At 41.8% G+C, this 26603-nt stretch overlaps 1 protein-coding gene across 3 annotated transcripts; it reads left to right on the top strand.

Moving 5' to 3' along the window:
* The first annotated feature begins 245 nt into the window (after window positions 1–245).
* GSDME (gasdermin E) lies at window positions 246–26275 on the top strand. 3 transcript variants are annotated; one of them, XM_063153322.1, is made up of 11 exons: window positions 246–426; window positions 2246–2357; window positions 4642–4839; window positions 5992–6184; window positions 13730–13901; window positions 14895–15015; window positions 19788–19976; window positions 21586–21713; window positions 21830–22016; window positions 23383–23456; window positions 24662–26275. In XM_063153322.1, the coding sequence occupies exons 2-11, from the start codon at window positions 2267–2269 to the stop codon at window positions 24890–24892; spliced, it is 1584 nt and encodes a 527-aa protein (XP_063009392.1). In that variant the 5' UTR covers window positions 246–426; window positions 2246–2266; the 3' UTR covers window positions 24893–26275. The 3 variants fall into 3 exon arrangements, with proteins under 3 accessions (XP_063009392.1, XP_063009402.1, XP_063009411.1); XM_063153332.1 differs by lacking the exon at window positions 246–426 and adding an exon at window positions 722–778; XM_063153341.1 differs by lacking the exon at window positions 246–426 and adding an exon at window positions 752–778 and having other exon boundaries at window positions 4609–4839.
* Window positions 26276–26603: the final 328 nt, after the last annotated feature.

Genomic DNA, 26603 nt, shown 5'->3' with positions numbered 1-26603 from the left:
CTGGGGACCTTGACTTGGGAGCTCCCGTTCGGTGCACGGTGGCTTCACAAGGCCCGCAGTGCCAACCCAGAGCTGCAAACTCGCAGCCAAAATCGTGGCAGCGCTGGTGCTTCCAGCGGACTTGGCACCGGCCCCGTGCACTGCTGAGCACGGGAGACCCGAGCCGGGCTTGAGAGGCTGTCACAAAGATGTCCTTATCGCTCGTGTCCTAGAACATCGCTGTCACGCAATTAACTGGAGGGAAGGACACCTGCCAGTGCTATCTGCCAGGGTGCAGCCATACAAAACCGTCTGTCCCATCCCAGTGGGAATTTTCCACTTACAGGGCTGCCCCACACGACACGTGCCGCAGGGGGCCTGTGCCGGGCCACCGCCCCACGCAGAGGGACACCTGCAGCGCTCCGTTCCAACCCTCCCGGCAGAACGGTCAGCGCCCGAGGGAGCTCGGGCAGATGGGCGGGATGGCGAGGGAGGCAGAAGCCGCCCCCAAGGCTCGCAGAGGATCGCCCTGCGCCGGGCGGCGGCTCCGCGCCTCAACATGGCGGAGGCGCCCCGGGCGCGGCTCCGACCCGCCCGCACGGCCCGGGCACCCGGGCGGGGCCTGCGCTCCCCCCGCCGCGCCCTCCCGGCACGGAGCCCCCGCTGCTGCGGGACCTGCTCGCTGAGCTTCGGCCGCGGGCCCTCGCCAGGGGCGCGGCGGGCTCGTCACGCCCCGCGGGCGGAGTGCGCCGCATCCCCAGTAGCGGCGGCGGCGGCGGCGGCGAGCGCCGGGAATGCCGTGAGTACGGGAGCGGGCCCGGGGCGGCGGCGCGGCCCAGCCCGGCCCTGCCCCCCTCCCCCGGCCGCTGCCACTCCGCCCTTCCGCGGCGTACGAGCAGCGGCTGCGGCCTCCGTGCCGCGCCCCTTTGTCCGCCCGCCCCGCAGGAAGCCGCATGGCCGTGGTGCCCGTGCGGGGCTCCGAGCGGTGGCACGGCGGGGCCGTGCTCCCCTGCCCGGGCCGCTCCCGGAGAGGCGGGCGGGACCCAGCGCGGGGCCCTCACTCAGCCGTGGCAGCCCGCAGGACGGCGCCCACGGCCAGGGAAAGGCGGGTGCCACATCCCTGCGGGGTGCCCGAGGCTGCGGCACCGGTGTGTGCAGGCACGTGCTGCAGAGCCCTCGAGGAACAAACAGAGGGCTTCAGCCAGGGCTAAAACATTTTGGAGGTGTTTTTGGGGACTACGTACGTTCAAAACCTGTAATGCATTGTGTGGGCAGCCCTGCGAGGCTTTGTGTATTAGCTCTTAAGGGGTGTTTTGTTTTTTTTTTTTTCTTTTTAATTTTAATTTTCTAGAGAGGAGGTGAAAGTAACTCTGATGTTCTTTAATAAAACATGTAACGTGCATGTCGTCACTTCCATGCCCCCGTTCCCTTCCGATACGGACTCATACTCCTGTAGGATTCCAGGGCCATTACCACTCCTACACAGTGGTTAATGCCTAACAGCCCTTCTAAAGCTAAGGCTTTAGTCTTAAAAAAGCTTCCTCTTCGGCTTTCAGACATTGCATTTCCTTACAACTTGGGTCTTAGGTTAAATGCAAAAAAAATAATTGTGTTTTATGTGAAAGATACAGAATGTAAGAAATATCAGGCAACTGTTTGCTTGCTTTTGTACTGACAAAGGCAAATAGCAATTGCTCATTAAATGTCGCTTAGGATTTAATGTCCCACTATACTGAGTTAGGGAGCTGTAAAGCAAAGCAGGGATGAGATTTGTTTAGGTAAATGGTGAAATAGGTTTCATTGTCTTCACTTGTTCTCATTCTTGCCATTAAATAATCCTCCTGTAGTCCAGGTTCAGGCTAATTTTAGATTTTTTGGTAGGCAAGGAAGGTACTACTTCTTTTCTCTTTCATGCCTAGCTATCTGCAAGAGTGAATTCACTCTGACAGGCATTTCCTACCGGCTTGATACTTTCCCTTTTATTTCTGTCAAACCAAGCGCAGCTCTATTAAAATTTGCAGGGGAAGAAACTCCCAAGGCAGAGCTTTCTTTAAGCTGGGTCTGTAACTGCTCCCTGGCCATTGGCTCAGGATGCCACTGAGCCTTGTGGCTGTGTTAAACCCCTGATGTTTGGGGGCATAATTGCTCTGTGTCTTTGGTCTGGGAAGTAGTGAGGCAAGGTATTTGGGGACATTGTCAAATTTGTGTGGAAGGTGCTATATCCAAAGATAAACAGGAATTTGGATAGAATATTCTTGATTTGCAGGTACATCTGCACCAGCAAAATATGCTCCCTGCAAAGACATTACCAGCACAGCAAAGTGTGGGAGACACTGCCATCATTTTAAGCGTGAAAACTGCCCCATCTCTCCTGCCTGGTGAGTCTTGCTAGTCCTCAGAAGCACTCTGTCCTCTTCCCTGGCTGTTCCTTTTGCTAGTCAGGAGTGGTGATGGGGAATGAAGGCAAAACACTGTGAACTGGAAGTTTTACAGACCAGTGCAGTGGTTCGTCTCATGAGATTTAGTGAGTTTGTGAGAATGCCAAATATTAGGACCTGGTTTTGCAATTTGTTTTATTACACCACCAATATACTCAGAAATTGGTGGCCTTTTTAATTTTTTTTCCCCCAGAGACTATGCCCATGTGAGCTGGCTATGTAGCCAGGGGATCAGGGTGAGTGAGCTGTCCTGACAAATACAAAAATGTTTGTAGAAGGTTTTGCTGGGCAAAGGCAGCTAATGCAGGCAGTCAGAATTTTTTTGGTGTTCCCCTACATAACAAATCAGTCACTGTCTGGCTGTTTGCAAAATACAGACTCCTGCAAAAGAAGTCCTGTGGATGAAGAAAGCTAGTTTTCGTTTGAAGCTTTATTTGTTTTTTTTTTTTCCTTTTTTGCTGCAGTGGATCTGCACTGCATTATTCTGTTAAAAGTGTTCTCATTGAGATTAAAACCAGGGAGATTAAGGAGGAGACATAAGAATGTAAAAAATCAGTCTGAGTTCAGTTTAAGAGAGGGTCAGAGAGCAAGAAGTCACTGGAAATACTCCCAGTGCCCACAGCTGAGGTTGTGCTGCAGGGTTTGCTGCAGTTGCAGTGAAAGCTCCAGATGACTCCTCAGTAAAATGCTGTGTGACTTAGACATTGCTCAAATCCTTTTGATGCAGGTGTTGTTGGAAAACACCTTTTATTTGTAACACAGACTAGGCTATAGATGATTCATGAGGAGGTCAGGACCTCATCATGAATTGGTAAATACTGTGTGGAATATCTGAAATGGGACTTGGGAAAAACTAATGAAAAGGTTAAGTTTGCTTCTGCAAAAAGGCATTTTTTGCCAATAATAAAAGAGGGAGCCTGTGGTCCAAGCACTAATAATCTGTATTCAGGTTTTTGTGTTCTGTCAGTAATCCTGAGTGCTCACTGCAATATCAGTTTTTGTTTGAAGTCTGTCCTGCCTTACTCTAGTCTGTGTTTGTAAATGAGAAATCCAAGATGTGTGTGGAGCAAGACAGGTAATTAATAATGGAAGTGTGAATACCCAGCTGAGATGTCTTATGATCTTAGTTGAACTTTCCAGTCAGTGTCAGCTGGGGGACTTAAAGGAAGGCTGCTGGATTTAAAAAAAAAAAACTGATTTAATTCTGGAGATACCATTAACTCAGATAACACAGAGTTGAAAAACTAGAAAGACTCTTTAAAAATATCAAATATTAATTTATTAGAATTGTTTATTTGGCACCTGTGAATGGTTGTTTTTACCATTTATTCTGTGTCTTCAGCCAGTCTCCCTTACTGGAAGACATTCCATGTAAATACAGTAAAATACATTCCCAGGGATAAGGAAAACCTTACCTTATAAGAGATGCTGATAATTTTTAATTAAAATCATTGCAAAGCAACAGTAAGATAATGTATGTAGTTGTGTAGGGGATATGTATAACAGTTGTGAATAACAGTTGCAAATAATGTATGTTCAATTTAGCTGTAGTTATGCAAATGAAAAAATAGAAAATTGGAAGACATTGAAGGTAAAAAAGAGTTCATAAATAAAAAAATTAATTGGAACTTTCCAGGGGTGTAGTTCAGAAACAAAATTTAGTAACAAAGATGCCAGCTCACGTATTTGGTGCTTTTTATAGAACAGTTGTTATTATCCATCCTTGTGTTTACTCCCTATTAAAAAGATCAAGATAATTTGTGTGAGTAATACCTAATTGCCTCGTGTGGAGTAAGTTTTATGTTAGGTAATAAAAGAAGGATCCTGTGGGGAGGCAGAAATCCTCTGCCATTGCCCCAGTGCTCTCCTCATCACAGCTGGTCTCTACAGGGTGCTTATTAGTAGATGCTTTTTCACAGAATTTCAGGTAAGCTGTGTAAGTTTTTCCTCCCTGACAGATTAGTAACCTGTGAATGTTCCTCTTAACTAGAATTCTTTTATTAGTTACTGAGAAAACTTGCACTGGGACAAGTAATTGGAACTCCTTCCCAGCTTGGAGTTGAGAAGATAGAGTGAAAACACCATGGTATTCCTTTGTTAATACCAGTTCTGTGAAGGACTTGTTAAAAGGACAATGTAAATATTTATAATTTCCAACTGTAGTTGTTTGAAAACAGATGCATTCTTTCAGGCTTTAACTGATTTCCCACGATGTTTGCAAAAGCAACGAAGAATTTTGTGAGAGAAACTGACAGTGGAGGTGACCTGATCCCTGTCTCCCACTTGAACGCCTCAGACAAGCTGCAGCTTTTGAGCTTAGTTACGAAGAGGAGGAAGTTCTGGTGCTGGCAGAAGCCCAAGTATCATTTCTTGACAGTCACCCTGAGTGATGTGCTTACTGAAGACAAACCAATAAAACCAGGTAAAGCCATACTTGGGCAGCACTATTACTGCAGATAAAAACAGTACAATCCCTAACCTGTTCTGTTATTATTCTCAATTATGTTATTAGAGGGCTCCTTTCAGAGGAATGTTCTGAAGGAATCCTCCATCCATGGGAATGAGATGAATGGATCTTTTCTCACTTGACCATTTATGTAACTAAAACTGGTAGTAATAAATGTTGGTTAAAAAAGGAAGAAAGTTTTGCCTGGGTAGAGTTATTAAATTAAGTGCTGAATGTTGTCAGGCTGTATAGTCCTACTGTTTAATAACAGTAGCTGTCTTGCAGCTACAAGAATATCCCTAGAATATTATAGGGGCTTGTATGTGATAGTAGTGTGAAACTGTACTGTAGTAGTGTGAAACTGTACTGGTCAAAAGCAGTGAATATACAGTGTCTGGTTGGTGTTAGTAGCCCAGGGAATGCTTCTAGGACAGGCCAGGTGAGTTTTACCACCCATTCTGTTTGTCTTGCACAGACTGTTAAAAAAGGTTGACCTTTGTACTTTTTTCTTCATCCAACTATAGCAATCCCACACATGTTTTAAGATTAATGAGAAGGAATCCCAAATTCTGGACATGTCATAATTCCATACAGTAAAATAGATAAGTGCCTAACCTAAGATCTTAATTGTAGCTGGCTTGGAAATGTAGCTGATTCTGAGTCAACTCTCTGGTTTTTAGGTATATAAAATTCAGAGTTGTTTTAAACCAGTTAGATTTTTCCATTGGTTTTCAGTGAGCTTTGGGAGAGCCCTATGATGAGATGTGTCAAAATAATGCCACAATACTAGCACTGTTGTACAAGCAGGTCTACTTTGTAGTTTTCTTTGTAGCTGAAATAAATTTAAATCATTCTTTATAAATATTTCATAGTGTTTGAGTTCAGCACTTCAGTCACCTTATGTTTTCCTAAAATGGCAAAATACTAAAGATAGTAGGGCAGAGATGATGAAAACATGAAGAGAGCAGATACAAGAGTTGCAGAATTGTAAATTTTTTTATTTACCTCTTCATACTGTTCCTTGCCTTTGCTAACTTGTCATATTTTGTGTAAGTGTCTGTTCCTCCAATCACTTAAGGACAGTTTCAGCACTTCTCTTCACAGAAATTACTGTTATTGCTTTCCTAGTGATTGTGGAGTCTGACTTTGCAAAATATATGGGGAAGTTTGAAGATTTTGTTCAAGGAAGTATTGAAACATCATTTGTGAAGTTCAGCCTGGGAGCTGGAGGGAAAGGTTACGTGGAAAACCAGTCCTCATTTGGAAACCTGAGGAAGCAGGAGGTTGACTTGCAGCAGCTCATGAAAGATGTCAAGGACAGGTATGTTCCTAATGTGGGTGTTGTAGTGGCCAGGAGAGATTACTGAGCTGAAAAGACTTGGACCAGCTGTGGTCACTCACCAATAAATTTTGTGGTGTTGCCAGAGTTTGAAAATTATTTTTATTGTAAGCTTTCATATTCATGACAAATAATATTTACAAAAGTGAAATTCTCCATATTTTGAAATCTTGTTAGTCAGACTTTTCCCTTTCTTGTTTTAAAAACATCTCTCTGTTATTTCATTTTACATTTTTGCATGAATTACCAGCTGGGACAAGAGCCAAATCCTCCCTTCTTTGGGGGACTGTACTGAGGTAACAATCTGGAAAAAAAAAGAATTAGTTCTCTGTGTTACTGGGGCATTGAATATGGAAATTGAATTCAGAACTGCAAATGTTCTTGTAAGCAGGCTTTTTAATTTCGTGTGTGTGAGTGACCATGTTAGAAAATGAGATTATTAGAAGTTAAAGTAATAGCAAAGGTGAGCAAGCATAATCAAGGTACATTCTACTAGCTGAACAAAATATAGATATGTTGCTTCCTGTTATACACTCTATTAACTGAGGGGAACCATGTTCTTTGTTTTCCAAGATATGTAACATTTCCTCACTTCCTGTCCTACTCTGAAATGGAATCTATTTAATGTTGCAATGGAGTGTCATGGACCAAAGCCTGTTTGGCAGCCAGCTGACAAGTCAGGGGTCTGCTCTCTATTGCAGGTCAAGGCTCAGTGGGAGATGAAGGTGCTTTATTTGTGACAGCATTGTACTCTACATCTGTGGCAGGGGCTGTAATGAATTTAAATAGCCTTTGCTGATGCTCTGAAGATAAAGATGATAGGTTTTTGCTATCAGTGCAGAAGTTGTCAGAAGCAATGTAAATTTGCTTTAGATACACTGATGTTCTAGAAATAATCAATTCTCCATTTTCATGGGAACAAATGGCTGGTGTGCCTCTTATTGTGAGCATTCACAAGTCAACAAATTTATTCTAATAAGGCACCTTGCTCTCTTTGTACTAAGTGCCTTATTAAGAGCGGAAAATACCGGGCCAAATGTGTGTACCAAGCCTGTAAAATTAATCTGCATCTAATACCAAGACAATAGTATCAGTCAAGATTTAGAGTCTTGTTTGTAGCACTAGGTAGAGTCCTATGGAGAAACAAACTACAGTAACTTTTATTTAGGATCAGTAAGCTTTTACTTGAAGTTACCTACTCTGTGCACAAAAAGAATCCTCCCACAGCAAATCAGCACATCTTGGAGTTACAATCCTTTATGTAACTAAATACTCAGAAATATATTACCTTCTTTTGAGTGTTGAAAATCAGTAGCTGTACACTGATCTATGTGTGAAGTTGATGTGTGTGCCACTTCATGTGAGGCCGTAGGTCTTAGTTCATAAAAAATATGCTCATAGCTTATTAAAGCTTATGATGCACAGTGTATAATTGAAACTGAGTCAGTCTGCCTTCTGCCAGGTCACTGAAAATGATGAGGATAGCAGAATTTTTATTTTTTTTGCCAGTGTAATGCAGAGGCTCACTGAAAATTGTTGGCAATGCCTTGTAGATGAAATTCTACTTACTTGTTCCTAAATATTCTATGATTTATGATTGATTGTGTCCAAGCTTCAAACTTTCATCTCGTTCATAAGTATTATGTGAAATTCAGGAATGCTGATGCCTACAAGTTAGTGCTTTTTGGATGCAAAACATAACAGTACTTATAAGAGCATGTTTACCTGTCAGGCCTTGTGAAATGTGAGGCAGCAAACTGTTCTTGATGTCATTTAACAGCACATGGTGCTTGTGCTTGTTTGATCAATCATTGTTTCATTTAATATTTCTACATATATAACCTAATTAAGTTGCATTTTGAAAATGTTCTTCTATTAGGCTGATTAAGTCAAAGCTGCCTATTAGTAGCAATAAACTCTAAAAAGTCAAAGCTGATGAACCTTTTAAAATAAGTTACGTGAGTCTTCAGAGTTGAGCAGGCTGAAAGTGCTCAGTAGCAGCAAATCAGTTTCCTGTCACTTCTTAGGTGAACCTTCTGAAGGAGAATCCTACTGATCTTTTAATTAGATTCCAGATGCTGCATTAGCTCCTTTTTCTGAAAAAGGGTGGAAGCTGAAGGATGTGGGCTGGGATGCTTCCTGATTTGCAGAAGCAGTGACATTGTAAATGCAGAACACAATAATTAACATAATATGCAATATCTAAAGTACAGTTAAACAATAGTTTTAGGTACACAAACTTGGCATATTTGCCTTTACATTATTTTTGATTCTCTATTACATAGTGCTTGCTGGTTCACAGAGCACTGTAACATGCTGATACCTGATTTGGGGCAGAGTCCTGTGCCTTTAGCTCAATTGATTTGTTATGGATTTAAGATATTTATATTCCATCTTCTATTTTAAGGCTTTCAGTACTGTCTGCCATCAGGTCCTCTTAGAGAAGTTGATGAAGTATGGGCTGGATGAGCCACTTTTCAGTGGTGCCCAGAGACTCAGCAGAAAGCAGTAGGCACAATCTGAGACACAGGAGGCTCTGTCTGAACACGAGGAGACTCTTTTTCACTGAGGGGGTGGCTGAGCACAGGTTGCCTGAGGAGGCTGTGGAGTTCCCCACCTTGGAGACATGATCCTAGGCAGACTGCTCCAGGTGGCCCTGCTAAGGCAGGAAGTTAGGCCAGATGACTGTCCAACCTCAACCATTCTGTGTTCTTCCCTCCAGTAAAAAGGATTATGAGGATATTATCATCTCTGTACTTCTCATATATTAACAGATTTGCTTGTTTGTTTTATACCATTTCACTAGAAGTCATGGAAGGTGATTGAATGAGAAGTTCTGAGAGGACAGGGCTAGCAGTCAGGCAGTTTACATCCACTGCAGAAAAAAATGCCTGTCACATTTCCATCATTTTGTGTGAGCGATTCCTAACTCTGTGATTAGCGTGTTAGGAAAAGAGTTGTGTTTTTAACAGCATGCTCTGGCATGCCTGAAAGATACTTTCATACTGTTGCATATTGCATTTTAGTTGAATTAGTGAAACTGCATGGTATTGTCCATCCAGAGACAAAAATAAATATCTACTCTTAATCTGAGTACAGTGGAAATTCAGACCATTTTGTGATTTATTGTTTAAAACTCCTTGAGCATTTATGAGTAAGATGAGGAAACCATTCAGTTTCCTACCTAAGCTGCTACATGAGATAATATGAAGTCACAAAGTGTTGTGAGACAGGATTGAATAAAAGCAATTGTGTGTGCCTGTGATTTAAAAAATAAGGAGCATGTTAAATAGAAAATAGAGAAACTACCTTGCAGTCTGAGATGTCGCTGTTATTCTTAGGGAAGATGTTCTGTGAAGTACATGTCAGGTTATTCTGTAGGGAAAATAGTGAAATGCTATCAATAAGCTGACTATTGCAGATGCTGTGTTCTGTAAGAAGTAGGTCAGAGAGGTTATATTTGAAGTGGATTAACAAAAGAAATATGCATCTGTGCTTGGTAGAAAATGGCAGAGTGAGATTTTACTCTCTGACACTCATCTCTATTAGAGCAGGAACAAAGCTGGGTGAAGGCTCTCACTTGCAACAAGCACTGTTTGTATGGAAGAATCAGACTGCTGCACATTATAAATGAAGTGGAAAAGAAGCTGTGAGCAGGAACTGCCTGTGTCTCTGCAGCTGGGAGAGGAGGTGTATTGAGGTGACATTGCCCAGTACAGGACTGAAAAGGTTTTTTTTACTTGTAAGTAGTTTGGACCAGTGAAAATTTGTGCAGAGAGGCAGCAGTGCTGATTTCAATGTGAGGATGGAGAGTACTCACAACAATACCCAATTCCTACAATACTCTTGGTATTTGGAGGAAATTGCCAAGTTCCTTGCTTTGAGGATTTGTGGGTGGGTTACTGAGACGGTTAGACAGGAGTTGATGGAAAATGTTCTATGGCCTCTCCTTTGTGGGAAATCACGTCAAGCTCCATGCCTAAAGGAAAGACCCTCAGTCTCAGCAGTGGGGTTTGGAGCAGGCTCGTGCTCTCTACTTTAACTGTGAGAGCCTGCTATGTTGCCAGGTGTTGTCTGTTTTTTCTTGCCTTTATTTGGTTTCTGCTTTTCTCTTTTCTGACTCCAGTCGGCAACAAATTGCCTTTGTGTCTCTATTGTCTACTACTTTCCTAGTGTGAAAAGAAAAATCCTCAATGAAGGTGAAAGAAGTCTTTGCATTATAGGAGAATAGAAGTGTTTAATCTAGTTAAACATTGAGTGAGACCAAAACGCAAAGAAATTATTTTATTTACATGTTTGACCTGTAAAGCTTCCAGCATAGTAAATCATTGATCACAGGAAGATTGTTTAGGCAGAACAAATAATCAAGCAAATCCCCTAATTTGTATTTTTAAAATAATTTTTATTTATACAGACTTGTACTCTGTGTGTTGATAATGGGACTTGGCAGACCAACATCTCATTATATATTCTGTAGTGTTATTTGTGAGTGCTTCAGCTCAGCTCCTTGGGGTGGGAATGGCAATGGTGATGTAGTACAGATGGCTCAGGGTTGGTGGGGGCTCTTGTATAGTAGAGTGTGAAAGAGATGGTAGGAGCCATGGTTGTAGAATAGAAATAAAAGCTCTGAAACATGACCTGTAAAATAAAAAAAATCAATGCAATTTTTGTGCCTTGCATGCATATATTCTCAGGGATTTAACTTGGCCATCTTGTGTTACTCAGATATTTTCTTATATTCAGTGTTATGCTGGCAAATAAGTTCAGTTCTTGCATATACAGTCATAAACTCAGCAGCCATTGCCCTGCAATACTTGAGGCCCTGCTCTGATTATCAAACTTTAACCCTGTTGTGGATTGCTCTTGATGACTGTTTTCAGTGATAATTTAGATAAGATACTTGCTTACCTCGTGTCATCTCCTGTTTGAGTTGCTGAGGAGAGCAGAATATTTTGCCTTCAACAGGCTGTGCCCCAGTACTAACTCATGATGTGCCCACATGCAACCCCAGAGCTCTGTTTTATGATGCAGAGTTCAGTGCCAGAAGTTTAGAGGAGAGCACTTAACTGTGCTGTCCTCAAAGAGAAGGTTTCTGTTGCTGTGGGCAAGGCTGTGTGTTTGAAAGCTCTGAATTTGGAGCTCACTGAACTTACTGGGCAGAGGAGAACATTTCTGACAGCTTTACAATGGGACACATCCCACTGAAGTCATTTGAGCCTTGGGGCTGTGGCAGTGGCTGGCACACATTCAGCTCTGTGCAGGGGATCCCAGGTCACCTCTGGGCACTGCCTGGGGAGTGCTGCTGCAGCAGGTAGCTCTGTGTGTCCCTGTGTGTCCCTGTCACTCCACAGCCCTCAGTGCTGCAGCAGCTCCTCCAGCGTTGCCTCCAGGATTTGTTCACTGCCCCTCTCTGCAATTTAACATCTTCTGACTCTGCTGCTGCTTCTGCACCAGAGTGTGACAGGGTCTGAGCCAGCCCTGCCTCAGGCAGAATACTGTAGAAGCAGGTGGAAGAAAAAGTCTCTTGAATTTGTTTGGTAATTCATTTGCATAGGTCATATTCTGTAGGTTTCTTCAATTAACACTTACTCAGAAATAGCAAATCTTTATTTAATAGGTGTTTTTCTACCTTTGTTTGAGGGGCTTTTTTTCCTGTAAATTTTGGAGATATCCAGCAAGTTTGTCATCCTCTTAAACAGTCAAAAAATACACGTGAAAGCAAATGACAAATCATTTTTGTGCTTCTTCACTGTTATTTCCCCCCCTGTGGCTCCCTAGGTCAAATGTTAAAACTGCAAGTTCTTAGTGCATTCATTTATATTTTCAGGATGTTTAGCACACCACTTTAGAAACATAAATAATTATTGTGAAGTGTATGATAGGCTTGATAGACTGTAACTAATGGCTCTGGTTTGGCAGACACTTCTGAGAATGGTGAGGTTTGTGGTTGCTTGATGTTTCTTGAATTTTTGCTTAATCCAAAGGTTCATTGCATTCCAAGCATAAAGCATGACTTTGCACCAAATGAAAAAAGGTTATATTAATAATCTCAGGAATGTTTGGGGCTGCTGCATTGCTTCAGAGATATTTTGTTTCCCTTGTCTAAACAATCAACTTTAAGGTTTTCAGACAGTTCATTCCAACTGATTGAACTTTCATATAAGCATGCAACTCTCCAAAGATCAAAAATTGCCTGAGGATATTTTTAATTCAATAAAAACCGCAGCTGACTTCAGACTTATACAGACTGCATAAATTCAGAGCTCCAGAATCTAATAAATCTAAAACTTTTTAATTAAAAGTGGAGATATCTCGATTTAAATGAATTGGTGTCAGACATGTCTTTCTGTCACATTTTTGGGAAATTGCCATTTAGCTCCATGAATAGCCATTTAGAATAAAAGGGAGGAGAAAAGACTGAATAATTTGAGTCGGGGATAGCAGTCCTTTAATCTTCCAATAGTTTTTCTATACCTGTTCATAAAAAATATAACATCTCATCTGAGGACCTCCAGTGAATATTTTGCAAAAGTATAATATAATTGATACATTTTAATCAATTAAATACAATTAAGAAATTGCTTTAACTGTTACCAGAAAGTCTGTTAACACCCCAGAAGAGAAGGTAGTAGATTTTGTAACATTTTCTTAGAAAATAAACCTCCTGTAATGTTTTTGGAGATCACTTTCTGTCTTCTGCTCATTCTAAGAAGAACCTAACGTTAGAATCATTTCCAGCAGCATTTAAACAGATGCTGAATTGTGCTGTGGAGTAGGGATGGTTTATTAAGTTGGTGCCTGGGCTAGGGTTTTGAGCCCCCCCCAAGTTAGTTTTTCTTTCAACTGTGGCAGTCCTGGTCACCAATTTTGAATTTTGTGTCTATACCAATAAATAACACAGGATTTTGAAGCAGGTGAATAATCCCCAGTCTCAAAATCAATGAAATCTTCTGTTTTCTCATTCAGCCCTTTGAAATATTTGGTCAGTGGTGCTGATCCCACTCAGCCTGTTTGGGGTTTAGGTGAGCACTGAAGCAGATCCACAGCAAGCAGTGGGGGTTGGCAGTGAGGGATTGCTGTCCTTGTGTCCCCCAGCCAGCACCCCCTGCCATGGCCATGGCAATGTCAGTGTGAGCTCACAGTAGGAGAGGATTCAGTCCAGTGTCCAAGAGCTTGACTGGTTGGTTTTGTATTACCCAGGAAACTCAAAGTTGCCTTTGCTTCCCTCTTGCTTTTTTCTTTGCTTAGAAAGTATCTGGACAACTTCCATTTTTGCTGAGAGTAGGGAATCAAGAATTCAGTATATATTCAGTATGTATGTGAGGATTTACTGTGGAAAACAGATATTTACTGCTGCCAAATAACAGAAGAGGACATCGTAATTTTGAGGAGGTTGCTCGTACAGAAACCATTGTCATTTTTGCAATAAAACCTTCTTCAAGCAATTAAGAAAATGTGGTTGGTTTTGTTTTTTGGGGCTTTTTTTCACAATTATGGTATTGTTAATGGTGTATTTTTTGTTTTCAGAACAATAGATCTAAACAGTAGTTTGCTGCAACAAGTAATAGAAAGAAAACGTGAAGTGTTGTGCATCTTGAGAGAAAAGATAATCACAACTCAGAGGTGTACAATATCTGAACATATCCAGACGGAAGAGAAAGTCAGTGGTGTGGTGGGATGCACTGCAAAAACAATAAAGGTAAAAGTTCCTAAAAATCTGCAGAGATCAGAACATTTGCACATTATCTGAGAAGAAATTGTTTCTCCAAATGGAATTCAGAGTATTTTTCGTGCTTTCCTAATGTGCTGAACAAACTGCAGTGCTTCATTGTGAAAATTCTGTATGGTAAAATGTTTTTTCCATTGCCTTTCTGGCAAAAGGTGCCATATTTTTGTATGAGCCTGGAATGTAGTTTCCATCAATACTATCAACTGGGATTCTGTTTCTCTGTAGATTCCTGCCTACAGCAGAACATGAAGCAAACCTAAAACTATTCATTGCAATTGAATAGCAAAATGCATTGCTGAATCACATTTATTTGAAAAGCCAAGTAATCATTCATCACAAATGGTTGCAGTGTCTACTGAGTTTTCATATTTATTGGGAAACTATTTGTTTTTGATCATGGGAGTGGAGATTAACTGCATTATGAGGCTATCTGAAAAATTGCCTGTGAATTGAGAAGGAATTACTGAAGTCAAAACATGCTCATTCACTGCAAGTTGTTGTTTTTTTTTTTTTAAGCTGGAAATCACTTGTGTGTACACTGTGTCTCCAGTCGCAGGAATCTGGGAATTGCAGTGTAACAGCCCCCTTTGCAAGTGCCACCTTCCTGGTGCCAGCCTCCAGCTGGGCAAAAGAAATGTCACAGTGGAATTGGGCAAGGCAGGACACTCAAGTGGGTGCCCAGTTCCCATTGACATGGGGCTTCATGTGTGACAAAAGCTACACCTGGAGCTCAACTTTGTGCTAGGACAGGGTAGCTAAGAGTGTGAGAGCTGCTCTTGGCACTGTGTTTCTACCTCATTCTTCATCTAGTTCCTCTCTTAGATGCCTGATGGAGGGTGTAACACTTTGATGAGACATCATGAAGAATAAAGGATATTCTCCCTCTGTATTTTTCACCTTAATTACATGTTTAAGCTATGCAGTAGCTGAATCAGATAAATGGTGAATAAATCTGTCTTGTAGGTTTCAGTAAGTGAGAATGGAAGTCTGATGAAGGATTCTAGCGTGATCCTTGAAATTCCTCCTGCAACCACCATTGCCTATGGTGTAATTGAACTGTTTATAAAGCACAATGGCCAGTTTGGTAAGTGAAAAACTCTTTTTTTTGTGGCACACAGTTCAACTGTGGACAAAGCTGTTTGTCAGACAGTGATTTTTGTGTTTCCCTGTGTGTGAAGGTGATTATGTTGTGTGGTGTCCTTTGCCTTGATAGTTATTTGTGCTAGAGATGCAGATTTAGTAAGTTGAAAACTTTGATATAGTAATGCTTTTTCAGTGGCTTGAATACATTGTAAACTCAGAGTGACTTAGGTTTCAGGGAACCACAGGAGATTGTGTAGCTTGAGCTCTGCTTAAGGCAAGGCCAATTTTTGAACTCTGATCTAAGTTCAGTTAGATCAGATTGCTCATATCCTTATCTATTGTAAAATTTTGATTTATCTTCAGAGATATCATCACTCCTCTGGGCAGCCTGTTCCCATGTTTGACCACTGTGGTAGTGAAGTTGTTTTCCTCAGTATCTGCTGTTTGCTAGTTAGCTCCAGTCTGTGAATGTGGGCCTTGTTCTCAAGAGTCCAAAACTGGACATAGCACTCTGAATGCACTTCCCCAAATTGAAAACTCAGTTCCATCAATCCACCAGCTACAGTCTTGTCAGTACAGCCCAGTATGCAGCTGTTCTGGTTTAGGGCAAATTTGGGAGCAAACTTCAATAACTGCAAGGGCAAGCTACTGATCCTCTCGGATTTATTGTCCATGTCTTTCACTGCAATTTGCTTCCAGCCAGCTGGCCCTTGGCCTGGGCTATTCCCTGTGCTTGTTGCAGAGAGTGACCTGACTGTAAATCAGATATCAACCAGGAGTGTTTAGACAACAGTCATGTTAAGAATAGAATCCTACATTTGGGACTGAAATTTAAACTTCTCTGACTTACACTTTCATTTAAAGATTGCCCTCAGAGTGGTTGCAGAAATGCCCTTGTACTGTTGTCTGGTCATGCTTTACTTATGTCAAGTCGAATATTTTTCAGGTTAAAAAAATGTTGAAATTGGCTTTGGGGGGAGTTGTATCTCTGCTCTGCACAATCACTTGGGTTTTCTTTCTTGTCTATCCTCATTTAAACTCATGGACCTAAAGGAGGTTTCAGAGGATGTTATGCAAGGAGGAATAAAATCAGATAGAGGTGGAAGATGGGAAGGACTGATGTGGAGAGAAACAGGAGATACACTGAAGAAATAATTGGAGTAGAGTTGAGATTTGAATCTGGGATGTGCTTTACTCGGATGAGAAATGCTGAAGATTAACTCTCCATCAAACTCCTTCTGATATAAAGAAAGTCTGTAGGCTCAAGAATAGAAGTAAATATTATGTAACCTGTAAAAAGTTTCTGAAAAGTGGAATTGCTCTGATGTAGCCTGAACACAGAGATAGTAGCAGAGGATGTTGACGTCATGGTTATAATGGAGCTGTAATTCAGAGTAATGAGGTGCAATTAAGGCTGTCTGACTGCATAGGTATATAACTGATAGCCTACTTAGATTTTTTTCTACATGAAATTATGATGTCCTGCTAGCTAAGAATACATAGGTCTTGTTAATGATGTGTATTTCTCTGCTCTTTTTCCTCTTCTGCTGCTTTTTTCACTTTTTTTTTTGTATTTAATATTAACGTCTTTTAAGCTTCAAGACCAGTTTGTTTCATGTTTTATCTTAAACAATCTATGTCCTGCCTCTTTTCTTTTTTAATTTGTGCTATTTTCCCTTGCCTGAATGACATTGAGAAGGTAAAGGAGAGGAACTGACAACAAAATTATGGCTTTGCCAGCGAGAGTAAGCATGGTGGAGCCTAAACTTCAACTTGTTAATGTCTGAGCAGCAGGGATCAGTGTCTGTTTATGGGAATAGAAAAAGCCTTTGAAGTTAAATCCAAGAAGTAATGTAGTCCTTTCTCATGAGACTGAAAGTGACCAATAGCAGGTGTAACCTAATGGGATTCTCTTCACAGATAATTATGGAGTAAGATGCTTGCAAGCTTTTTATTGTTTCTGTTTCTTTTCCACTGCCAGTACCTGAGTTATTCTGTTAAGAAGAATGGTATATATTTCTTCTAAATGTTTTGACTAGTGCAACTAGACATATTTGGATATTTTTATAAATAAAATAAATTAAAAAAAATAAGAAGGATCTTAACTTTTCTGATCCATTTACCATTGTGCTTTCCTGTAATCATTCTCTTTGATTTCTACAGGCTAATTTTTCACTCCATGTAAAAGCTGTTTCTCCTTAAGGCTTTGCAGTTTTGTGTCTCTAAAGTTGTGCTGAAGTACCTCTTGTTCATGCTTTACAAATCGGGGGATATAAAAGCACCCAGCTGATTTGTTTTGTTCTGTTCATGGCTATATGTGTGTGGTTTGCTTTTTCTTAAATGTCTGTAAATTAAGCAGTCCCAATATATCCACTTTTCCACATAAAGGAGTCTCTTTGATTGTTTTTGTTGATCATCTCTGGTTTTCTTGCATTTTTGTTAACATTTCTGAGTAACTAACAAGCTCGAACTGCACTGTTCTATGTTTGTCATTGATGAATGTAATAGAATTCAATACAGAATTTATTAACAATCCTCTTAATACAGAATTTTGAGACCTGTGTTTTCCTGTGAATTGAGTCCTGCTACAAGATTAAACAACATCATCTGAAAAGTTCTATTTCCCTTATTAGCATCATTTTGCTTCAGGAGGGGAGGCAGTGTATTAGCAGAGTTTTCCTCCTCAGGGTTCATGTGAAAGCCTTGTTCTTTTCAATGACAGTAACATGAATGAGTTGGCCTTGTGGTGCCTCAGCTGCTGTCCAGAGTTTTGTTGCTTTGGGAAGTTCTCAGCTTGTGTTAATCACTTTCTGCTCCTCTGTAGCTCCTTCTCCGTGAAGGGTTATGCAAGCATAAAGGTCTGTCATCTTTCTTTCTCTATGGCAGGGATTTCTTTGTCTGCTTTCCCTTTGAAAAAGCTTTTTGCTGATGGAGTGCTCTCCATGCTTTCTCATCTGCTTTGAATGTCCTTAATTTAGTAAGACAGACTCTTACAACTGCAGAAAGGTTATATTTAGGTTTTGTTCCTGGTACATCTGAGCACTGTGCTTGATTAGTTACATTTTTTTCGCTTTGCTGTCAGGTATTACTTTAAAATTCAGTTTCTCTTGCTAGCCTGCCTGTGTTCTCCTCAGACCCACTGCAGAGTGCCATAGGTACACATTCAAATCTTGCATTTGAGCCAATAAAAAATTATCAGAATCTGCACAAGGCTTTGACTGTATTCTGCGTCTTTAGGGCATGGTGTTGGACACATGAGCCCAGAATTTGATACTCCAGATTTCTCAGCATAACTCTTACAAAGGCTCCTTGTACCTTCCAGGAAGCCCTTAACTTCTGGCTGGGGGCACTGGGATGGCAGGATAAGGACAGTCCTGTGTGGGTGAGTTTGCCAGTGCTTGTCACAAAGATGAGGCGGGAAGGGTAATCCAACCAGGGTGTGTTATTTCCTCTGTGATGTTACTGAAGAGAGACAGTTATTGCAGAGTGATTCTGTGAAACATCCCTGGGTGAAGTCCTTTAGAGACTCTCAGAAGTCTCCTGTTGTCCACTCACCTGGAGGACTTGAGAATGGACCCGTGGCTTGGCTGGGAAAGAGGAGTCTGTCGGTGCCATGACCAACAGAAGCTCTGTGAAGGACTCTCAAGAGTTTTTACAAATCTCAGAGAGTACTTTCATGTGTCACCTTCATGAGTGGATCCCCTTGCCTGCATTTCAGCATGTCTTAGAGGTAGAAAAAGTACAGAGTGGGGAATGAGAAGCTGGAGAGCAGTGCCATGGAAGGCAAGGTGAATCTGACTCAGCAGTGCCCTGGCAGCCACGAGGGCCAACCCTGTCCTGGGGTGCATGAGACACAGAATCCCCAGCTGGGCAAGGGAGGGGATTGTCCACTCTGCTCTGAGCTGGGGCAGCCTCACCTCGAGTGCTGGGGGCAGTTTTGGGCCCACAATGTAAGAAAATTCTTAGAGAGTACCCAAGGAGTGCAGCGAGGATGGTGAAAGGCCTTGAGGGGAAGCTGTGTGAGGAGCAGCTGAGGACACTTGGGCTGATCAGCCTGGAGAAGAGGAGACTGAGGGGAGACCTCACTGCAGTTACAACTTCCTTGTGAGGGGAGAGGGGGGCAGATGCTGATCTCTTCTCTGTGGTGACCAGCAACAAGAAATGGTCTGAAGCTGGCTCAGGGAAGGTTTAGGTTGGATATCAGGAAAAGGTTCTTTACCCAGAGAGTGTTTGGCCACTGGAATAGGCTCCCCAGAGAAGTGGTCAGCACAAACCTGACAGAGTTCAAAAAGCATTTGAACAGCACTCTCAGGCACATGGTGTGACTCTTGGGGATGGTGCTGTGTGGGACCAGGAGCTGGATGTGATGATCTTTGAGGGCCCCTTCCAACTCAGCTTATTCTGTGATTGTGTGAAAACATCAAGAATTCCTACCTGCGTCTCCTCTCTGCAGCGTTCTGGTTTCCAGTGTCAGCAGGAAGTGTTCATGTTATTTTCTGTCTACATTAATTTAGTTCACAGGAGCTGGTGTCATGTTCTCTAGGAGGCAGCTGCACCACAGGTCTTGTCTGTACACACTGTACCAAACATCAGGGCTGCAGGAATGCTCAATAATTCACATGCACAGCAACCACGGGCATTCTCTCCATCTGGAAGAGACAAGACACGGAGAAATGACATGCGAGAACACTAGCAAAGACAAGCTATCATCTCATTCAGTAATTGCTCATCTATTTTATTAATTATTGTTTTTGATTGAATTTCTAATTACAGAGTTCTGTCTGCTAGATGAACAGCAAGGAGGTTTTGAAAAAGAAAGCACAGAAGGCTCAGCTTCTCCCCATTCAGTTCAATTCAGAGATGCTTCGTTCCTCTATCAGCCAGATGCTGTTGATAATGAGGTGTACTCTGGAGCTAAAAACCTCGTTCCCAGTGATGCTTCTATAACTATATTGAAACAAGGTATTACCAGAAATGCTTTGCATGCTTATATTACAGTGCATTAAATAACCTGATAGGCAGAAATAATCTGGTACAATAGTAAGTAAGAAATCTTGTTAGTTCATTTTAATAGCTCTTTTCAGGAACTCTTGGGAGAATGCACTGAAAGGATATAAAAAAATCAGTTTGCAGTGAGTGTATGCAGTGGACTCTTTCTGTGAAGATTCTGAATCCATCTGTCATAAATATCATCTTACAAAGTCAGATGGCCCTTTTGCATTCCAGATAACCTCTGCAAGTTTAGTGATGATGCATTCTTTCATTCAGAAGGGGTCACTGAAAATAGTTTCTCATTATTTGAAAAATACGCTCAGTAAAGCATCTCAGTTACAGGTTAAGTCTCAGAAATAGACATCTCCCTTGCCTTCACTTAGCCTCATTATTTTCTGAGAAGCTTTGTAACTGAGAAAATCAAAATGTGGTTTACAGGGAGATTTGCAAATTGGTATAATGGCCCAGGTACAAGTTTTTATTGTAGGAATGTGGAAAGAAGAGGCAGGAATGTTACTGGTGGAATGGAATGGAAGAAGGGAAAACCAGTCAAGGTTTCAGAACACACTGTGCTTTTCCTCAGTTCTTGGTGGAGTTCTTACAGCTGGTTCTCCTGATGAATATCACCCTCTCGTCTCTAAGTTTCCCCCTTGATAAATAAACAATATGTAAAAAACACTTGTGAAAGAATGGTATGCCACTGTTCTATTTTTTGTTTTAGTTTGACAGATCTATTTGCTTTTCTTGCTTAAAAGGCTCGGAGATTTCTTTAAATAATTTAACCTCCCCTGTCTCTTGGAAAATGAAAAAGCTAAAAAAAATTGTTTTTACTAAAGAATTTGGAAGTACATTTCATTTTCTGTTATTTGTATAGACAAATTCATACCATTGCATCAGATAAACAAAATATCTGCCTGTGGCTGGGCTTTTTTTTCCCCAGTGAAGTAATTTTTTAGTTATAAAGGACATCTTTAAACAGAGCGTGTTTCTTGACTGGAGTGACATGAAGGAAAATTTCTTTTAAACAAATTTGAGAACACTTGTATGCCCACATTTTTGGAATGTGGAAAAAAAGAGCCATTCCAGCCTTCCAGTTGGCATTATTGATTTGAAAACTTCTTTTTTTTTAGCAACATGGTAATTTTATGTCATAGAAGATTTAATTTCAGTATCATAGTTGAATTGTGAGAAAATGAATGCAGAGCATTCCCTTGTACTTAATGAGTACTCTTCATTCTGTCTTACAAATGAACATTCTTCAAAGTGGAAGACCTAAGATGTAGTTAGTTTGTTAACATTAAAGTATTGAATTTCAAAATATTAGAAATACTATACACCAAAATGTTGATTCTTGGTAGCTGTTCTTCTTTCTTAATGTTTGCATTGAGGTTTCATCAGGTCCTTAGGAAATAAAATCAGATCTGTTCAAACCTTGCATTTTAACTTGTGCTGGTGGAAATCAGGATGTCAAGGTGTGGTGACAAATGAGCTTGTAAAACACGTAGCAAAATGTTATCTGGTTTTACTGGCATTTGTGTAGAAATACTTAGTTTTATTTTCCACTGCTTTCTTGGGAAAGATCTGTCACGGTTGAAGACCCAGTTCCAGCCCTTTGTGAAGCTTCCTGAAGACAAGCAAAGAGCTTTATATAAAACCCTTTGTGAACTCTTGCTCCATGAGGAAATGGTGACTGCCCTGGGGGACATGGTAAGATGAAGAACCTTTGAATTTCTTCCTAAAAGTAATTTCAGAATAGTACTGGCATTCCCCTTTGCTTGGATTTTTCTCTTTTCAAGAAGTTTTGCTTATTCTTTTGCTTTCAGTTCGATGATATCTGCACAGGAGACAAGCCAGATCTGGAGGAGTTAAAACTTGAAGAACAAAGAGACCTCCTTGACTTCTTGCAGCTCTTAGGGTGCAGTTTAAAGAGTGAGCTGTTGTTGCAGAAATGTCAGCCTCAGGATGAAGAACTTTTCTCAGCTGCTCACCTTCTTATCAGTGCTATATCTGGTATGTTGCAAAAAGCCCTTTTAAAAATTTTATTTTCCTTTTAGAAGCTCCCTCCATGTTAAAGCTTTTATGGCTTTCTTTGAGCAGTTGGTGAGCTGCATGAACATAAATTTTTCTGATCCCTTTTTATGAGTTTGGTATACTATGCTTAGCATTCCTGGCTGTGAATTAAATGCAGCCCTCAGTCACTGACAGATTTTGTGTGTAAATTACACATTCCCCCAAGACTGCTCAACTTTGCTTCTGCTGAGTGTGAGCATTTGCAGTTTGGCAAGCTAATTTTTGTACTTATTGCATTCCAGAGTCCTTCCTGCCTAAAGGCTGAGAATTACAAATTAGGTGTTGTCTCCTGTGTAACAGTGTATATGGTTCAAGTGCAAACTAAATTTAGCAAAAACGAGTTTAACACAGAGACACTGCAATTAGAGGGCTCTGTTGCAGCTGCTGAAACAAGAGATTAAACATAAATGTCAAACAAATGCCATCCTCACAATCTAGTTGGCACCACAGTGTTAATTAAAAGCTACCTGCAAAGTCCAAGACAGACAACCCTGGATTTTTCTCTTCTGTCTTGTATGTAAAGAATTCCCTGACATTAAGATAACGAAGGAAAGTCCAATGTAAATTGTGGCACCATGCAGCAGAATGTCAGTGTGCATCCATAGATGCACAGGAGCCAGGTGGGAGAGCTTAACTCATTTGTGGAGAGAGAAAAGAAATAGAAAACAGAAACCTGCTGATGTGGTATCAATTGTCAGATGCCATTAACAGCAGGGCACAGTTAATTGAGTGTGTTGCATTATTACCTGACTTTGGACATAATGTCTGCTGCTAAAGTCCAGACATAAATGTAGCTGGATCTAGATTCAAAAGCTGTTTTATGCTTGTTGCTTGTGGTAGGAATTACAGCCTCTTTGTTCCAGAGTTGAAGGGCACCACAGGGATCAGCTAGTCCATCAGTCCATCTCCCAAGGCAGTCTCAGCTCTGCCATTCCTCTCAAGTTGGGCATGGCAGAAGTTAGCATCACCTATGGATTTGGGAGCATAGGTTCTTGGTTTATTCAAGGCCTAAGTCATTCATCCAGACTCCAGACTCAGAGTTAAACACTGAGGAGATACTTAGGGAGAGGCATGGTGTTGGGGAGGAAACCTCCTTTCCTACAAATGCCTGTTCTCAAGGACAGAGATAGTCAGACCCTCTGCCCATCCCATTTTGTTCTGCTGGCAGGAAGGGGCTGGATCAGCCCCTTGCAAACATCCAGCTGAGGAGGAGCTGTTAGCTCCCTGATGAAGCTCCAGTTCCAGCAGCCAGCCTGGTGCAGGGCTCACTGGAAATGACCTTTGCCTGTGCATGTGTCCTCCACAGAGCTGCCTGATGACACCCTTGCCCTGCTGCGTGCCTGCTGCGATCTTCAGCTTGTTCCAGCCTTGTGTTGTTTGGTGAGTAATGGACATGAGATGTGCTCGTGGGCACAGCAGCAGGAGTGGCTGTGTCCTCTGCCATATTTCTCCCCAGTAAAGGAAGAGATGGCAAGCTCCAGTGGGAATTTCAGCTGTAGGCAGTGCTTAGCCAAGGTCAGAATCTGACGTGGCAAATGCAGCACGTAATTTACTGCACGTGGATATCTAACTTCTGATCATTGCTGTATTTGGGAGATTTCATGGTTTAGTAGCAAAAGAAAATTGTGACTTAAGCTCTGTTTTTCTTATAGTCCCACTGTTTTAAAGTCTCAGTAGCAGTAAATCATCTCTCCTTGGGAAACAAATTTCGCTTTGATAGCAACAGTGCTTGAGCCTTGGCAAACCCTGAAGTCTCAAAACTCTGAGGCCATTTATTGTAACTGCAGAAGGAATGGTGCAGGGCATTGGAGTAATGGAGCACCTCTCCTGTGAGGAAAGAGTAAGAGAATTGTATTTGTTTAGCCTGGAGAAGAGAAGGCTTCAGGGTGACCTAATTGCAACCTCCCAGTACCTGAAGGAAACTTACAAAAAAAATGGAGAGAGACTTTTTACTAGAGCATGTAGTGACAAGACAAGAAGGACTGAAGGAGGGTATGTTTAGATGGGAAGAAGCTCTTTACTATGAAAGTGGTGAGGCACTGGAACAGATTGCCCAGAGAAGTTGAGGATGCCCCAGCCCTGGAAGTGTTAAAGGCCAGGTTGGATGGGGCTTTGAATAATCTGGTCTAGTGAAAATTGTCCTTGCCTGTGGCAGGGGGATTTGAACTCAATGATCTTTTAAGGTCCCTTCCAACCCAAAACGTTTTCTAGGATTCTGTGATTTTTCTAAGCTTTTTAAAGTCACTTAGAAAAACAGTAGTAAAATCCTTTAAATATGTAGGAGCAGGGGGAGTTCTTTTGTTTGCTCAGAGTGATAGGTAAGTGTGATATGCAGTGAGAGAAGTGGAACTCAGGGAATGACACAGTAGGAGAGATGTTTCCCCTTAAATTGTGCCATGGAGCTTTGGTTGTGGATCAGTACGTCGTACTTGTCAGGGCTAATAGCAAAGGAAATCTTGACCTTTTGCTGCTGCCTTGTCAGCTCTCCTGTGGTTTTATATGAAACTGAGCTGTGCAGTGGCAGGAACAGCAGTGCCTGGAAAATGTTTTAATGTCTCTGTCTTTTGCTGTCTCTCTGAATGCAGCCTAACGTCGCTTCAGCCGATGGCACTGTGGCGCTGAGCAGTCCTTTGGTGGCCACTCTGGCTGACAGAGGAAGATTTGAGGTCGTGCAAAGGCTGTTTGCTTCATCAAACATTAATCTGGAGATGACAGAGTCTTCTGTAAGAGCTGTAACCATGAAAGAACCGAGATTCTTCCCACTTGTTCTTTATGTTGCACTGTATGGATTTCATGCTTTAGGTGGGAATGTATAGGAGCTGTACTGAGTATTCAGTTTTTGCTGTAGCCTGTTGCTTCTTTTGTAGCTCTGTGATTTTGGTGTGTTTGGGATCAGCAGTAGAGCTGTTCTTTTGGTACTTAAGGCAGCACAGCCAGGAATTAGGGTGACCAGGGACTCTGCAGTCTCAGTGGAAAGTACATAAATAAGGGATGAAGGGGAGAAATTAAAAAAGAGAGCCATGGGAGAGAAGCTGAACATAGCTGCTCTGGTAGGTGTCAGATCTGCAGGGCAGTGAAAGCCTGATTGCTTGCATTAATATGCATGGGAGAAAGCAGCTAAGTACAAACTGCTTTTTGTAAGCAAGCAAACAGGCAGACCCTGGAAACCCAGGGTTCTGCAATGCAGCAACTGCTTTTCTCCTTAAGCCTGGGTGTGCAGAATGCCTTCACTCTGGAGCAAGTGCAATGGAGGGCTCTCGAAAGGTACTCGATTAGATTCTCTTAATTATTGTTTGACTTTTATGGATATGAACTGCACACTGCAGGAAATAACAAACCCTCTTTTTCAACCACCAAGACCCACTTCAGGGATTCATACCTCTGTACAGCATTCTGTTTTCTGGTATGTTTTTACTTGTGTTAGCAAGTTTCAGCTGCATTCTGAACTTTGGCATGGCAATGCCTTCTGGTGTGTGCACATGAAGGGTCCCTGCTGCACACCACAGAAATCATCCTTTTACCATATGACATTTTCAATGCAGATATTTTGCTTGTTTCTTTGACTAACAGAAAAGTATTAGTAAAGCACTGTGTGCTTGAACTATTTTGCCTGTTTTTTCATCATAATCTTTTATAATCATGGATGGTACAGAAATGCAGCAGAGATCACTGTAAATGTGGGTTTGAGAAGATGTTCCAAGTAGGTGGAGTATCAGTTGAGATGGCTGAGAGACAAACAAGCAGACACCTGTGTGGGGGTGATCAGTAACCAGGCCCTGCAGCGTAGCTGGTGGGTAGGAGTTCTGCTCACTTTCCTGCTCTATTCCCTCATGGCCTTGAGCAGATTGTCTAAGAAGCCTCTAAAAAGTCTTCAGTTCAGCTTTCCTTGAGGACATGGACCTTGCAGGAAAGCACCACGGTGCCTCTCCACTGCCTGGGAGCTCAGGGTAGCTCTGCACGCTGGGCCGTGGGCGTTTCTGCAGTTCATCTGTTCAGTGAAGCTGTTCATGGTGCTGCCTGAACTTTGTGCTGGCATAGAAGGAAAGATCCTTGAGGAGATGAAGCATGGAACTCTGCTTCTGGGAGCTGTGTGTAAGTGGGACAGTTGTCTTTTACCTGTCACTACTAAAAGTCACCTCTGTAATGAGTTTATGAAAACTTTCTATTAAATGCTATAGAAAAAACAATAGAATAACTTACACATGTCATTTCCATTGTTTTTCTTTTGGGGACTACATCTTTGACAAACAAGCAACTCCAGGCTGGCCTCACATGGAAAATGCTTTTCAAGCTTAGATGTGGTCTTCCCTAGCAAAGGAGGGGGTAAAAGACCCTTAGGGTGCTTCAGAGGAGGCTGAAGCTGGTCTGATGAAGGGTGTGATTTCACACCCTGATTTAACCTCCCCAAAGTCCTGCTTCCCTTTGCCTTGCCCAGGAGGAAGGTTGGAGAATCCCTACCTTTGCAATGCAGGAGGTCAGCAGCCTTTCAAGGAGTATGTGCTGCCTGCAGAGGCCAGCAGGCTCTGC

This window comes from Melospiza melodia, chromosome 1 (assembly GCF_035770615.1).
Source record: "Melospiza melodia melodia isolate bMelMel2 chromosome 1, bMelMel2.pri, whole genome shotgun sequence".
Taxonomy (NCBI): Eukaryota; Metazoa; Chordata; class Aves; order Passeriformes; family Passerellidae; genus Melospiza; species Melospiza melodia.
The sequence above is the reverse complement of the archived record's forward strand: the minus strand, read 5'-3'. Positions and strand labels throughout refer to the sequence as shown.